At 37.5% G+C, this 16,235-nt stretch overlaps 1 protein-coding gene across 4 annotated transcripts in view; it reads right to left on the bottom strand.

Moving 5' to 3' along the window:
* GAS2 (growth arrest specific 2) overlaps positions 1-16,235 on the bottom strand; it is a 127,860-nt gene that overhangs the window by 94,779 nt on the left and 16,846 nt on the right. For all 4 annotated transcript variants that reach the window (XM_057317403.1, XM_044389047.3, XM_057317404.1 and 1 more), the window contains one exon: positions 14,280-14,401. In XM_057317403.1, the coding sequence (XP_057173386.1) occupies positions 14,280-14,401 (122 nt within the window). The remainder of the gene's footprint in view (positions 1-14,279; positions 14,402-16,235) is intronic.

Raw genomic sequence — 16,235 nt, 5'->3', positions numbered from 1 at the left:
TTTTTTGGAACCCTCTTCCACGGTTGATAGGAATGCATACTGGTGCAGCCACTATGGAAGACAGGAGATACCTCAAAAAATTAAAAATAGGGCGCCTGGTTGGCTCGGTCAGTTAAGCATCTGCCTTCAGCTCAGGTTATGATCCCACAGTCCTGGGACTGAGCCCTGCATCAGGCTCTCTGCTCAGCTGCGAGTCTGCTTCTCCTCTCCGCTCTGTGATCTCTCTGGCTCTCACTCACTCTCTCTCAAATAAATAAGTAAAATCTTTTTTAAAAATTAAAGATAGAACTACCCTGTGATCCAGTAATTGCACTATTGGGTACTTACCCAAACAATACAAACACACTAATTCAAAAGGATATATGAACGAACTCTTATGTTTATTGCAGCATTATTTACAATAGCCAAACTACGGAAGCAGCGAAAGTGTCCACTGATAGATGAATGGATAAAAAAGATGTGGTTTATATACAATGGACTATTATTCAGCCATAAAAAGATTGAGATCTTGTCATTTCCAACAACATAGATGGATCTAGAGAGTGAATTCTAAGTGAAATAAGCCAGAGAATGACAAATTCCCTATGATTTCACTCACATGTGGAATTTAAGAAACAAAACAAATGAACAAAGGCAACCGAGAGAGAGAGAGAGAGAGAGAGAGAGAGAGAGACAAACCAAAAAACACTCTTAACTATAGTGAACAAAAGGTTACCAGAGCGGAGGTGGGTGGGGGGGTGGGTGTAACAGGTGAAGGGGATGAAGAGCACACTTATCTCCATGAGCACTGAGTAATGTCTAGAATTGCTGAATCACTATATTGTGATATATAGATACAGTATAGCACTGTGTGTTAATTACATTAGAATTAAAAGAAAAAGAAAAAAACTTTAAAAAAACTACAATATTTTCAAAACCAATGCCAGGTTAATAAAATAACTAAATAGATGCTTATTTTTTAACTTGTGCTTTAATATTTATTTTTGATATTGTAGTAACCATATTTCAACAAAATCGATTCTGTTTTGTATGTGTACTCCTATATGTTTTATTTCAGGTATTTAAAGACATCATTGTAAATAAGGATCGGCAGGCTTCACCCAGTGGTTAAAGGAGGCATGTCACAAACACAAGTACCCCTGATTTGGAGGAAGTCTAGGACTTACTTGCCTTCACGTCCTGCATAACACCCAGTACAAAGCGGACTCTCAATAGAGTTCCTGCACTTACTCAGAAGTCAGTTCACTCCCATTTTAAGATTCCTTTCTTCCTTTCTACTTCAGGGGGTTTAATTCTTTTGACCAACTGTTGATAGAGCTAAGTTTTTCATTTTGTTTTGATTTTAGTGTTGGCTTCAAGTTACAGGAATTGCTGCGTTACTTATTTCTCACGTGGAGCGGCGACACTAGCAAAGCTCCCATTAGATGAACAGCCTACACTGTGTGAAATTAGACACGACTAGCAAAGCAATGTAAACACAAAATACATCCTAGACAGCTTCATGCATGATACGTAATGCATTTTCAAACCGCTAAGAAAACAACAGCAGGTATTCGTGTAGTCGGCCCCTAAAAGCTTAAGATACAGTTGAAGAGCCCCACACTCTATAAACTCAATTACCTCATCTAGAAAACATTAGGCCATTGCTCTGTAATGTACCAGTACCACATACTTGGGACCACATACACATATATGATGAGAAATTACATTTTAAGTCATCTAGCCATCCTCAGACATTTCCAAGTTAAAAAGAAACATTTTCCCTCAAATTTCCAGCCCCTTAAAAAAGGTTCTTGTTATAAAATCTGTAAATGCTCTACTTTAAGAAGTGGCATGCATGTTCATTATTGATTTATTTAAATGACCTGAATTTCTCCAAAGCATGGAGTAAGAGCTCATTTTAAACTAATTAATTCTCTATTCTCCATATGGTGAGAGTGACTTTTCGCGACACAATCTTCCATATCCACAGCGCTTTGACACAGCAGTGGCCACAGTCAGTGCTATCAAATATCAGGAAAACAGTTCCCCCGTTACACTCCTCGCCCGCCTGCCTGCATGTGGTTAAATGCAGGATGTGAGACTGTAAGTGGGAGAGATGATGTCATTGTGGAAAAATTCCATCAGGTTTACTTTCACGCTCGGGGGCAACGTTCTGCTGATGCTATGAAACTATGCAGATGAAAAAGTGTGTGTGTGTGTGTGTATGTGTGTTTGTGTTTGTGTGTGTTCCTCCTTCTAATCTCGAATTTGTTTTAATTATTTTTCATGCTTTCAGAAGTTCAGTTCGACGTGTTTTACTTTTAGTCCTATGCTTCATAGGCTTCTAATGCAACCATTATTTACACTACCCAACAATAGCTTACAGTTTTAACTTTTGAAGGGAAAGAACTGCTGAGTAGTTTTGAAGGAGGGTCCTTTATCAGCAGATTCGCATACATTTGTAGCCTCTGAAACTTGGTAAATGTCTAGGTTAAATGTTGCCACCTAGTCTCTCTCCTCTCCCCCTCACTCTGGAATGTGGGGATTCTTCACAGAGTGCCAAATGGGGCTAGAGATGCCCTCCCACACCTCTTAGTTCATCAGAAGCAAACTTCAATATGAAAAGAACATTAGAATTTGGGAAAATGACCTCCTCTCACTTATATAAGAAGGCTGGCAGCTACTGGTCTATAATAAATAAGTAAGGAACCAAACATGATAATAGGAGATGATATTTTACTCTCTTGTAATTTGAGGGCAATTCTAAAATAATTCTGATTCTTTTCATTTGCTTCTTTATACATAAAAAGAAAACCATCTCAAACATGAGTGCTTGTCACAAAGGTTAATTCCATACTTTGCACCTGGTTATATTCTATTTGGCTAGAACCTGTAAACTTGTCCAAATAATTGTGGAGTATGCAAATATGCTTCCAATTTCATCATACAGATAATTCAACAAACTTTATACTGTTGAAGTAATTTTCCCAAAAAAACCCCAACCCACCTTCTTAGACAGTGGCTATCTTGGCCACCCACCAAAAGAATTACACAAGAGGGACAGTGGCAATTCTTTTATGATTTACTGAGGACAACCAAATGAGAATCATTTAATTAAAATTTTGACTTTGTGATAAAAGAGGAACAAGACGTAATAATAATGTATAGGTAGCAGGAATGGTCAAATTAATATACTGAAATCCACTTAAATCATTGCAACAGCCTCATAGATAAAAGCACATTGGGCACTGAGATGTGTGCACAACCATTATATTTTATAAAGCAGGTATTATTATTTTTAGTTGGTGTACTTTTGATTTAGGAAGTAGATGACACACACTCAAAATAAAAAATTCAAACAACTATGTGTATAAAAACTTTTCAATGTATTCTATTCTAAAGTCAACACATCACCACCTTTCTTACCAACCACACATATGCACACAAATACAGAGTAAATAACACCATCTCTTGTTCCTAACATATGTTCGTCAATCATCTATCAAATTTTTAAATAACATATATAAGTAGGGACTCAGTTATTATAAAATATTTGTAGTTCATAACATTCTATATTATTAAAAGTTGTTGAAATGATGAACTTGCTATACTCCATGATCATTTTCATCTCCTTTTTGAGTTATCCTTTAGTTAATAAAATAACACATTTTTGAAAAGCCAGTATCAATATTTACTGCTCATTGTTCCTACACACTGGAATTCTCTGATTCCCTCCTGTAGTTTTATAGAAACTGTATTTTTTTCCTTCGTTGTTAAAGAGTGTTTTGGTAGATGGCTAATTAGGGACTCTGAGGAGAAACAATGGTTCTTATATTCCCATTTCACTCACCAACTATTTTATTGGACAAAAGGGGCAGTTATTGAGAAAAAGATGCAAAGAAAACACCCTCCACAGTGATTTCATTTTTATGGCTCCTTCAGTAATTGAAAGCCAGAACCCTAATTATTCTAGTAATACCTGTTTCAAGTCAAAAATATCTCTTGAGAACTTATTCCATGAAAGGGCCTACAATTATTCTTTTTCTTAATTATCCATGATGAACAAATTCATAAAACCACTAGTTATCACTCTTCCGATCCTTATTTTACTGGAACCATGGTAAACACTATAAACAGGTCTTGAAAAATCATCCTCAAATGGAATAAAACATTTGGATATTAATATACTCATTTTCTCATCATTTTTACCTTTAGATAATACTCTGAACTCCAATAATAATACACCGTGCGACTATATAAAAACATTTGCAATGAACTAAATGACCAACCTCCAGAATTCTCTTACTAATTTAGACCTCCGTGGTCTATTACTTTGCCAATCTCTCGTCAGCACTTCTAATGTCCTCAGATCCTTTTTCTTTCCCTGAACCACTCCCAAATTCTCCAGTTCTCTGTTTTCCCCATTACCTAAAAGTCAGCTTTGTTCTTAACGATTCTGAACATCAAAGACTTTTGAGTTAAGACAAACCAGCAGAGGGAGAAATTTCAAACTTGGTGAGAATAAAAGTCCTCATGATTCCAAATCAAGAATTTCTAAAATTCACTAACAAGAGCATTCTCAATCTGCAGGTAAATATCTACATTGGGCCATTCATTCATTCATCCGAAAACATATCTACTGAGCACCCGTACACCAGATTTTATGATAGACCTATATACAAATAAGACAGTAACCAGGTTCTTGAAGACCTTAGAGTCTAGTAAAGGGATACAAGCAAGCAAACAACTAAGTATAACAATATGGTCCAGGTGCTCTGACGGATGGAGACACCATGAACATGGAGGCCAGTACCACCTATACAGTATGATCACTAAAAGCATCTCTACTCTTCCAAGATCCCTCTTCCTTTTCTTTAGGAAATGATCCCTCTCTCATTTTCTTCAGTCTCAGAACATGTCAATCAAGGTGAGGCCATGACCTGGCCAGAGAGCAGGCTGTTAATCACACTAATCAGATTCCCTCCTGCTAAAATTTGAAACTTGAGACAAATGATAAATGGATTGAATTGCTTCATGTTAATGAGCACCGACAGGTACTAGGTATTACTCATGCTTGTGTAGATTAAATTTAGCCTCCGTAGCAACTGATAAGTTAGGTACTATTATTAGCTATGTGTTACAAATGAGGAAATTAAGGCACAGAGAAATTAAGTAATTTTCCCAAGCTAATTGACAGTGGAGTCATGATTTAAACCCAGGAAGTGTGGCTGTTGAGTCCACACGATTAACCACTCCGCTTAGTTGAGCTCTCCTAAGGTGTTTAAAATGATTCATTCTGACGGTGGTACTCTGAAGTGACTGCCCAAGTACCTGTTTTATAACTTTGGGAGTTGGTATAAATCCTAGGTCCTCCAAAGCTATTGGTTTTTATTTCTGTAGCATCAGAGAGCAAAGTTCAGGCATTGGGCATTAGAAAAATACGAGATATTTGGAATTGGTGTTGAGGCTGATACTGGAACAACACTGGAACAGAAAAGTAGCATTCTCTTTTGGGAGAATAAACTGTTTGGTGGGCTTTTAAGCTTACACTATTTTGACATCCCTTTTATGAAAAAGAATACAGGATTATGAATATAAAATCAGATATGGAATTAGGTATTTATTTAGGATAATAAAAGAAGGCACAACAAATAAATAACCTTTAAAAGATGATAAACACTAGAAACCTCAAAAGTGTGCAAAAAGAACACAGTATTTTAATTAATTAACTGCCTGACAGAACACTGTTTTGCTTTTCCTTATAGATTTTGGCTCTATGCTTTCTCATTGCCTCTTCATGAACAATAATTTAGAAATATTTTCATGGGAGAACAGAAAGATAACCCAATCTTTCTTTTAGCATGGTTAAGCCAAACAAAATAGTTCAGGATATTCTCTTTCAGCCTCATAACTTGTTATTGATAAATACCATAAATTTTGAAATCTACAAAAATTCTGTTGTCCTAGCTAGAGAAATTGATCAAGTTTCTTTTACATGTGAGCTTTTGGATGCAGAACAATGCTCCACAGAAGACTTGTGATATAAAGAATTCAAATAATGCGATTTGCACTTGGTATTGGCTTCCGTCCTTTACTTAATTCCTGTCTCATGACCAGTTTCTGTTTCCCAATGGGAAGGAGTTAAATTCTTATCTTGGGGGAGGGGCAGAGACAGGAAGGAGGGAGGATAGGAGGGGACTCCCTCTCAGCAAGTAGGGAAGGTACATGGTAGATTCCCCTACCCCGGTATTCTCCTGGACCAGGCTAAGAAAGGAGTACCAGTTAACCTGGACGTTCCTGGAACCATTGCTCTGTCCTTAAAATCTCAGCTAGCCGTAGTCAGAGCTGATGATCTCCACCACGTATCAAAATATTGTGGCCTGGATCACACTGGATTTGAATCCATCTCGCGGCCTAACTCCAGGCCAATAGAGGAATTCCTGGCTGACTGGTTACACAGTCTCAACATACATTTAAAATCTTGAGTGCCGCTAGTGTGTTATGGCAGGGTTCTTCTCCATTTGTGTAATAGACTTTGAGGGTGTTCGTTTAAGGAAAGCAGGATGTAATTTTAGATTTGGCAGAATTAATGTGCTTTACCTGCACTAACGAGGATTCAGTGTGCTAGCATGGAGAGCTACAGATGATCCTGTTAATAGTCGGCCAGATTAGCTAACACAAACGCAGACGCAATGCTGCACACACTAAATGCCACTAAAAGGCCAGAAACCACGCGGTAAAATATAGAGGAAGGAATTCAAACCTGGGAAAAGACATGTTGCATGCAATTGATAATGTGCACCTCACCTAAGCCCGCTTCTTACAGGGCCACTCTGCGGGGCCCAAAGAGGCTCTATTTTTTACTAAGATATGAAGAACAGGTTGGTGAGGAAAGTTTCAGAATTTCCTAATGTGACTTTTCACTCCAGAGAGAGGATGCTGGTGCCAAGAGTTTTCTCTTGTTAATGTGAATGGGCATTCTCAGGGTGGCGAGAGTATGCAGTGACACTTACCTTTCATAGGCAAGTCGGATATGGTTGCCAGAATACAAAGTAGGCTAATCTAATCTCTTAGAATAATTTGCTCCACAGGAGATCTGACTATGGTTTATGAATCATGAGGCCTTTAGCTGTAAATTGAAAGGCAACTTCCTAAGTTCTTGATTTGTATAACAGAAACAGCAACAGCAACAAAATGAGAGAATCTTTCTGATGACCCTTAGACCAGAGCCGATTTATAGACCCAGGGCCCACTGAATGGAAGGAGTAATGATCTCAAGCCTTTCCTTTAAAGCTTCCTTCGAATCTTTAAAGGGACCTGAATAGTTTGCTACACATTAGGGAAAGGGAAGTGCCTTATGGAGATCAAGTGACAGATGGATTTTTGACCTAAGCCCAAGCTGCACTATGACTATTGTGCCTTTGTACATATAGAAGTTATTTTTATATTTTTCCCTGAATGAGTCATTGGCAAGGGTAATCTCAGCAACTGTCATAATTTTTACTCCCAAACATATGGGATAAAATATCATAACTCAGAAAAAATCAGAGATTCACGCTACTGTCAATGACCTGAACATTGCAAGGAAAGTGATTTCTATTACATCTCCGTTGAGTTCAAGCCAATATAAAAGATGGATGAGATGCTGGCAACAGCAGGGAAATTATAACAAAGTAACAGTTTCACTCAGGGTTGTTGTTCCAGATGTGGTGTTTCTACGGAAGAGTACATATTAGAAAATATCCTAGGGGTGCCTGAATGGCTCGGTGGGTTAAGCGTCCGACCCTTGATTTAGGTTCAGGTCACGATCTCAGGCTCGTGAGATCAAGCCCCACTTCAGCCTCCATGCTTAGCCTGTAGTCTACTTGAGATCCTCTTTCTCCCTCTGCCTCTGCCCCTCCCCCTGCGTACGTGTGCATGCCTCTCTCTCTCTCTCAAAATAAATAAATAAAACCTTTAAAAAAGGATAAAAGAAAATATCCTAGTACTTAGCATTAATCTATTGGTCTGGAAAATGCAATTTTCTTAATCCTGATACATAGAAAATTCCAGAAGCTGTTTGCATACACTTGACAAAATAACCAAAGTGTTTTACTATCCTGTACATCAGCTCAGGCTCTGTGACATGTCAACACCACACAACACACTCTTCTGTTAGATCATGGTATTTTGCTGACTTGACATTACAGAGCAGGAAAAGTAGTCACGCCAGACGGCTTCATAACAGACATGCACTGCAGACAGTAGAAGATAAATCACGTGACAACCCCAGATGGGGGTTTTGCCAACTAAATGAAGTTTCTGGGTCCAGGAGTAGGGGCCATGTAGGAACACTGCCTTCTTTGTAAAGGACACCATGCAAATGTTCCTAGCTTGCTATTGTTGTCTGATGGAGATTGAATCTCCATCTTGGGACACGAGGGAGTATGGAATTTGAAATGATCATTATGAGCTTAGTGCCAGATGATCAACTTGGCCACATTTTTAGTTGTGCCAGCAATAGTCTATCACCCATAGATATTCTGTCACATTCGGCATTAGTTCAATTAGGCTTTAAGATCCAGGTAAATTCCATAAGTCCATCATTCACTTCTTATTATGCTCTAGCAAGCTTACTGTTTCATCCTGCTGCTTTTGTTTTCCTTAGCCCACACATACAGCAACCCAGATCAAGGCCCATATCAAGTCTCTTATGACTAGTTGACTATGGGTGGGGGAAAAAAGTCAAGCTCCTTCTCATATCATTCTATATGCGACATCAACATTTATTGCTATGTATTAAAACCCCATTTAGGCATAACCCTGTAAGATGCACTAGAAGAGAAACACTCCCCATGAGAAAAAAAACTCAGCAAGATATTTCATTGTTTCTGATTAATAGATGAAAGATTTTCCCAGTGGTCAAGAACTTAGAGAAATGGTGACAGGGGAATTAATTTTATACTGGGAAATAATTTACTTTTATATATTTAAAACTTGAAGATATCTGTATTTTTTTAAATCCTGAGGAACTGGACTTTATTACCAACTTTTCTTTTCTTTTTTTTTCTTTTCCTCTCAGTCCCAGGCAGCAAAATAACCCATAAAAAATAATTTATTTCCACATCATTACACCTGTATTCCCTTCATTTATCATGACTCACTCTGTTGGCTTAGTTTGCTTTTAAAAACCATGAATTTCTTAAGGAATACACAATTATTTTAGTTGCACAGCCAGATATAGATGATTCTAGATTAACCGCAGCTGAGATTTTCTTTTCAAGAAAAACCTTTTATCACTTCTACCATCCTTTCTTGTTCTGTCAGAGGTATCAGCCGTAAACACACATTTCTGGATTTCTCTCAAATCAATCTTGATAAGATGTTCTCTAAACAAAACGTGCTATTGATTTTTGAGTGGAAAAACTCTAATCTCTATGTTTTATTTAATTCCTGGATGGTAAAACATCCTGAGGTAGTGTTATCTTGCAGCTCAGAGAACTAGATATTCCTGATGGGCAAGTGTACTATGGACATTCTATCTGACTAGGATGTTCTTTCCCCCAAACAAGGACTGGATTCTACATTTAGATGGTGAATGTTCAGTTCCTTCCTTGGAGCATAATGTAGCATTCTACTAGGTAACAGAACTTTTTTGTCTTTTCCCTTCATGTGCTTCAAAACTGATCTAACCACCCAGGACTCTTTGAAGTCAAAGGAAGCTCTGAACCCAGGGAAACTCTGATGTCTGGGGCAGGGACTCTCAAGATAAATGAGACAAACAAAAAGGAATGTTAGGAGAAAAAGAGAGGTTGAACCCTTTGAATGTCGTGCACCATGTTGATGCCCTGGTGGTTGAGAGAATCTTGTACACAAATCAGCAAGTCATGACTGGTAGAAAAAGAACAGAGTAAATATACAATAACAGTTGAATTCTAGCTGGACCAGGAAGTGAAAGTTCATACACAATGTAATAACTATTCTGTCTTGACTGGAGATGCCAACTTTGAGTCAGGTAACTAAGGGTCAAAAAGCATAAAATCTGACCTTGGATTTATTGCTTATTTTGGTTTTCCCATCCCAATGGGATATTGGAAAGATTAGTTTTGGTTAGATTTTTGCCTTTTAAGGTCCTGAGCTCCAGGAATATCAACATTTGTAGTTAGAGTGAATTAATCATATTATGGTATATATAAACTAATCAAAATCAGATGATACATTAAACTGCTGCACACTAGTCTCAAAAGCATCCACCTAACTATTGCCTAATTCCTTGAAATTTCTGCATTGTTTCCATGCAAAGTGAGAAAATACAAAGGCTAGGATTAACTACTGGTAGCTAACAAATATAGAGAGTCTATTTCTATGGATCTATTGAAGCCAAGAAAGAAAAAATCATAGGATATCATTTATTTTCATTCACAGCATTTTATCACACATTTTATCATAGTACGCTATGACTCATGGATTTATAACTATAATATTAAATATGTAAACTGTCTAATATATTTGTTAAATATACTTGCAAGTATTAGAAGTGTTTAAGTCACTCTTAACACGGACATACTTCACACATACCAGGCATAACTTCCTTGCTCAAATGTGTTTACACAGCTGTAAAATCCCCAAATTAAAGATCAATCAGGAAAAGTAAAAATACTGCTATGAGAATGTGCATGTGAGATTTAAGTGCTAGGAGAAAATTACAAAGGGCTTCTTGTGACATGACTTTAGGAGGGATCCGCTGTGTGGTTGATTTTCTTAAAAGTAATTCTGTTTTAACATCTCCCGAACTATAACAGTTTCACTAATTCATCAAAGGTATTGACCAACCTATCTGTATTTACCACTATTGTTTCTAGATTTTAAAATGCCAGGGTGGAAAATAGTTACACACACACACACACACAAGTAGACAATACTGTAGCCTACAGGTTATTTATACGCAATTTGAAAGCCTCCTTTGTTTCTATGGGAAATGTCCACTGTACACTTAACTACCTGGGTTTTAGCGAATTTATTCTTGTTTAAAGCTAAATTTAACAACAGCAAAATCCTGTACAATTTCAAAAACATCTATTCCTGTTTTAGACAAAAGATGGATTGAAAACAAAATTATATTGGACTTCTAAAAATGCTCGTGTCAAACTTGGATGGATTGACAAAATTATATTTATGACCGATAATAGCTGTGAAGTATTAGCCATTTGGCTTCTCATCTATTGAAAATTTCCTCATAAAATGTAAAAAAGAAAAAGTAGCCTTCTTTGCATTTTTTTCATATAGTAAGACACATGGTATTTTGATTTAAGCTGCATATTGCTGGAACTAAGTTGTGAAATATATAAATTCTGCCAAGGACACAGAAGGTAATTCAGTCAAGACTAATTGTGTCAACTTCTAACTCAGATTAAATCTGATATTTTGAGCACTAAAAGTGAGGTCATAAAGAGTATTTTTAAATCTACACTTGTTCAATTACCATAGTTGAGTTTTTATACTAAAATATATTTATCATAATCAGAATAAATTTGAACTTTATATTTAATTAAACAAATGGCTTAGGGTCAAGGAAGTATTTCAAGTTCAATAAAACCTTCCTGCAGTTTTATTCATCTTGAAAGGAAAACTTAATTTATTTCTCTTTATGTTTTATAGTTTTATTATAAAAAATGATATAATTTGAAATGAATGTTTCAAAGGAAAAACAGCTATCAAAATCTTGATCCACAACTATTCTCAATATTACATATTATCATGGAGACTTAGGGCAAAGGTACACCTATTTGTATGTATCATGTTAACGATGGACATTTACAAAGTACTATCTTTTTCTTCTAGTTTCTTCTAGCAAATCAAAAATTTTCGTCAGGATCTCTTCACTCTTTCACATAAGGAAGGGAAATAATGTTTATCTAGAGTCTTTTTTGTGCAATGCTTTCTGAAAAGTATGTATGCATAATTATTACTCCTACTTTATGGATACAGAAACTAAGGATACAGGTCTAATTAGTAAATAACGAAACTGGAACCCAAGCCAAATGTGCTCAAGACCAAAGCCTTTGAATTATGGGCTAATGCTTTGGGGGTCGGCTTACTCTTGATGGTCTTACAATTACAATTCTATTTGGGGATCTCAGTTCCTGTGTGTGTGTGTGTGTGTGTGTGTTTAAGATTTTATTTATTTGACAGAGAGAGCAAGCACAAGCAAGGGGAGGGGCAGGCAGAGGCAGAGGGAGAAGCAGACTCCCCACTGAGCGGAGAGCTGACATGGGGCTCCATCCCAGGACCCTTGGATCATGACCTGAGCCGAAGGCAGACACTTAACCCCAGGGGCCCCTCAGCTTCTGTTTTATAAAGCATAAGCTTGCAAAACAAAACCAGAACCCCTTACACTCGCCTTTGTAGAGTTGTTTATTTTTTGTTACTATGAAGGATTTAAGACCTTAACATTGAGGTAATGGTCACTCTTCTTAACAATAAGCAAATCAAATGGTAGTTTCAGGACCAATACAATATTACCATAATGCTCTCCGAAGAATCTGGGCCCAGCAATTTTTCCCCCTTGTTAATTATTTCACAGTGAACTTTCTGTACAGAGTGTCCTCTTATTAGGCATGGTTTCCTCCTTGGTAAGCTGAAGCAGAGGCCAGATCCATGACAGCGGAGAGCACGGCAGATCTATTGACTTCCTAACGGTCCTAACACCAAGTGCATGAGCATGTTCACAAGCAATCTGTCCGTGTCTATACTACACACAGTGAGCTAAAATGAGGGGGCACTGGGCTCAGAAAGGGGGTGTCCATATACGAGTCCTGCTCTGTCACTCACGGCCAGGGGATCGTGCACAGACCACCTAGTCTGCATCTCTCCGAAAGAGAGAAAAAAATGAGCACAGTGCCTCCCAAATTTTGCTGCACATTAGAATCACCTGCAGAGCTCGGGAGCCATCCCAACCCCCGGGCTGCACCCCGCAGGGATTAAATCAGGGTGTTCAGGCCCGGGAGCCCAGTCTGACTGCATTTGAAAGATACTCTAGTGGTTCCAAGGTGCAGCAAGGTTTGGGAGCCACTGAATGAACGAATAGTTTCACAGAGCTGCTTTTAAGACCAAAAAAAAAAGAGAGAGACTTAGTATAATAGCATATAGCACTTCACAGAATGATATGAAATACAATCCCCAAAGTAAGTACAGTGCTATAAAAAAAAGACATTCTTTAAGGAGCTTGATTTTTGTTCAAATTTTAGTTTGGCAATCATAAAGAAATGATACACAGTAATTAGTTTTGCTCTTTTTTTTTTTTTTTTGTGCCAGAGTTGCAATCTTTAAGAATCTAACAATTCTTAAAATTTCCATTTCATTCATTTCAATTTTCATTTTCATTTCATTTAAAGCTGTTTTCAACAGTATTTTAACCTTATTTTTTTACCTTTTTCCTTCTCTATTAAAAATTAGGAAAAGTATCATCTGTCTTGTTTCCTTCAAAAAGTATCAAGCACCATACTCTCATGATGTGCTTATAATAATCATAAAAGAAAATGTGGGGCACCTTCGTGGCTCAGTCAGTTAAGCGTCCAACTCTTGATTCGGCTCAGGTCATGATCTCAGTGTCCTGGGATTGAGCCCCAGGTCAGTCTCTGCACTCAGTGGGGAGTCTGCTTGAGATTCTCTCTCTCCCTCTCTGGATGTCCCTGCCCCCCCTCTCAGCCCGTGCTTGTGCGTGGTGTGCTCTCTCTCTGTATCTCTCTCTCTTTCTCTCAAATAAATAAATAAAATTTTAAAAAGAAAAAAAAAAGAATATGTACAGAAAAGAAATCTGAGCAGTCAGAAAAAAAAAACTTGTCCGAAGTGACTTAGTTCAGTGCTACAACTTATTTAAAACAAACAAACAAAAAATTATACACTCTAGACACTCTGTTCTAATAATCTGCCATAATGATCTATTTGGAAACAAAGACCTATTTAGTAACGCTTTCTTGGCCAGATTTTTTTTTTCATCTCCTGATGACATACATCATTTCTGTGCTAAATCTGTAATCAATACATCGGATTCAACCAGTTTATACACAGTCCTTGCTTTGTATTAATACCATCAATTTCCATAACCTTCTAGTTAATTAGACTTACCAAAAGGATTATGTAATTTAAGCAATTAGAGTGCAAATAACATGTTGCCTAATTAAAATGCACCCTCTGCGTTTTGTTAATAGACATATTAATACACCCATTGACAACAAAATACTAAAATTAAACTCTGTTCATAAGCAACTACAAATGTAATCCACCCTCTGAATGATTTCTGCCCGGGGATCTTTTACCTTTGGGGGCTTGTTAGCATCCACGCCCTCTTTGAATTTCTCCTGCATAGTCTCTGCAAGTTGACAGAGCAAGGCACCATTATCCAATTTTTCCATAAAAGTTTCTGCTGTAATCTCCTTCCCTGCAATAACAAAAAGAAGGATTATAAAAACACAACCATTCCCCAATGCAAATGTGACATTCATGCCAACATATTTGAGACAGGCTTTATCACCAACATTTCTATCCCAGCTGAGTTATGTATATCTGGGATGGGAACTCAAAGAAAGAATGGTTTCTTTGGAATTTTACGTTTTCCTTTGGTGGCAAGAATCTCAACATTTTATATTTTCATAACATCATTTCAACTGCATAAAAATTGTATTTCGCGTTAAAAGTGGCAAAATGATATCCTACCTGCGAGTCCCATCACTTGGCAATCAAGAGGAGTAAAAACTAACCAGTCAATGAAACTCAAACAGTTTTACCAACGATCGTACAATCTGGCCTCTGAGATTCATTTGGTTCTCATCCTCTGTAGCCCATTCAATTACTCTGGGCGGCAAGGCAAAGACAGAAAGCAGAACGGGCATTCTGTGTTTTGCTTATGTCTTTGATTACAAGAACACCAGAGCTCTCTTTTCTTTAATTTGAAATAGAAGCATGGTACATCAAAAATCAACCACATCTGGCAACTGTACTAGCATGGCCAATGCATAAACCATGTTTCTAAGTTCCATTGAATTTGGTTTCCTGATTAAGATAAAGTGGGCCAAACCAGTACAAATTATAAACTCTGAAAGAAAGACTACGCCTCTAACCGTTCCATCTTCCTGGCGCCATCTTGGAACTATGGATTATCAGGTTCAGTCTCTGCTCTTCTCTCTTCTCAAAACCACTCAGCTCTACTACTGCTCTTATGAACATTATTCACCATTGTCCATCCCTGACATTTAACCAGTTAAAGCTTGTCTTCTTATAGTCTCCCAAAACATACTGTTTCTTTTTTTCTCTTTTATTTTGTAATGCCTTTATTGTGATATAATTCACATACCTTACAATTCACCCATTTTGAGTGTATAATTCAGTGGCTTTTAGTACATTCAGAGTTGTGCGATCATCACCACGAACAACTTCAGGACATTTTTATTACCCCCAAAAGAAACCCTATACCCTATACCTGTCACTCCTGATTCCTTCTTTCCCTCAGCCTTATAAATCCACAATTTTTTTCATATACACTCCCCAAATTCATTTCTCCCAAAGCTCTCTCTTTTTCCTGGTGCTCTAATTCTCTAAGTTTCAGCATATTTCATTTTCCTGCCTTAATTTCTTATAGCATATTAGTCACAAGTCCTGTAGATTCATGCTTCTTTCTGTTTCTGGTCCATAATCTTAATAAAAATTTTCATGATTTGATACCTAAACCTCTAGCAACAAAAACAATGGCTATTCCCTGTGCCCTCAACTTCTCTCTCTAATAAAAATTGCACTCATTGCTAAAATTATTCTTGCTAAACACCACCCTCACTGAGCCATTACTCTTCTTCCTTGCATCGTCTCTAGTCTTCTCTTCCACCCAAAATATGAAATATATCCACTTGAACATATCCAAAGGCTGACCCTTATGCCTCTAATCCACCTTTCTAATCTCACATCCTTATACTCCCCCTGATTCTTGGTCTGCACCTGCCTTCGCAGCTCCTCCAGCAAGAACTCCCATCGCTACTGTCATGCCTCTCTTCTGGCACGGCCCCTGCCTACGATGTCCTCCACCTTTGTATCTGCCTGACAAGTTCTATCCTTCCTTTAATCAGAAATCCAGAAAGAGATTCTCCCAGGGCACACTGATCTCTTTTCTATATGGTCGCACTCAAGGGCATCACTCATCTTGGCAACTTATCAAACCTCTTCGACTGCTCGTAATGTTTTGTGTAAAGTTCTTGTCTTCCTCAAACTTCTTGAGGCATATTGTG

This window comes from Ursus arctos, unplaced genomic scaffold, assembly GCF_023065955.2.
Source record: "Ursus arctos isolate Adak ecotype North America unplaced genomic scaffold, UrsArc2.0 scaffold_23, whole genome shotgun sequence".
Lineage (NCBI taxonomy): Eukaryota > Metazoa > Chordata > Mammalia > Carnivora > Ursidae > Ursus > Ursus arctos.
This window is presented reverse-complemented; position numbering and strand designations above follow the sequence as displayed.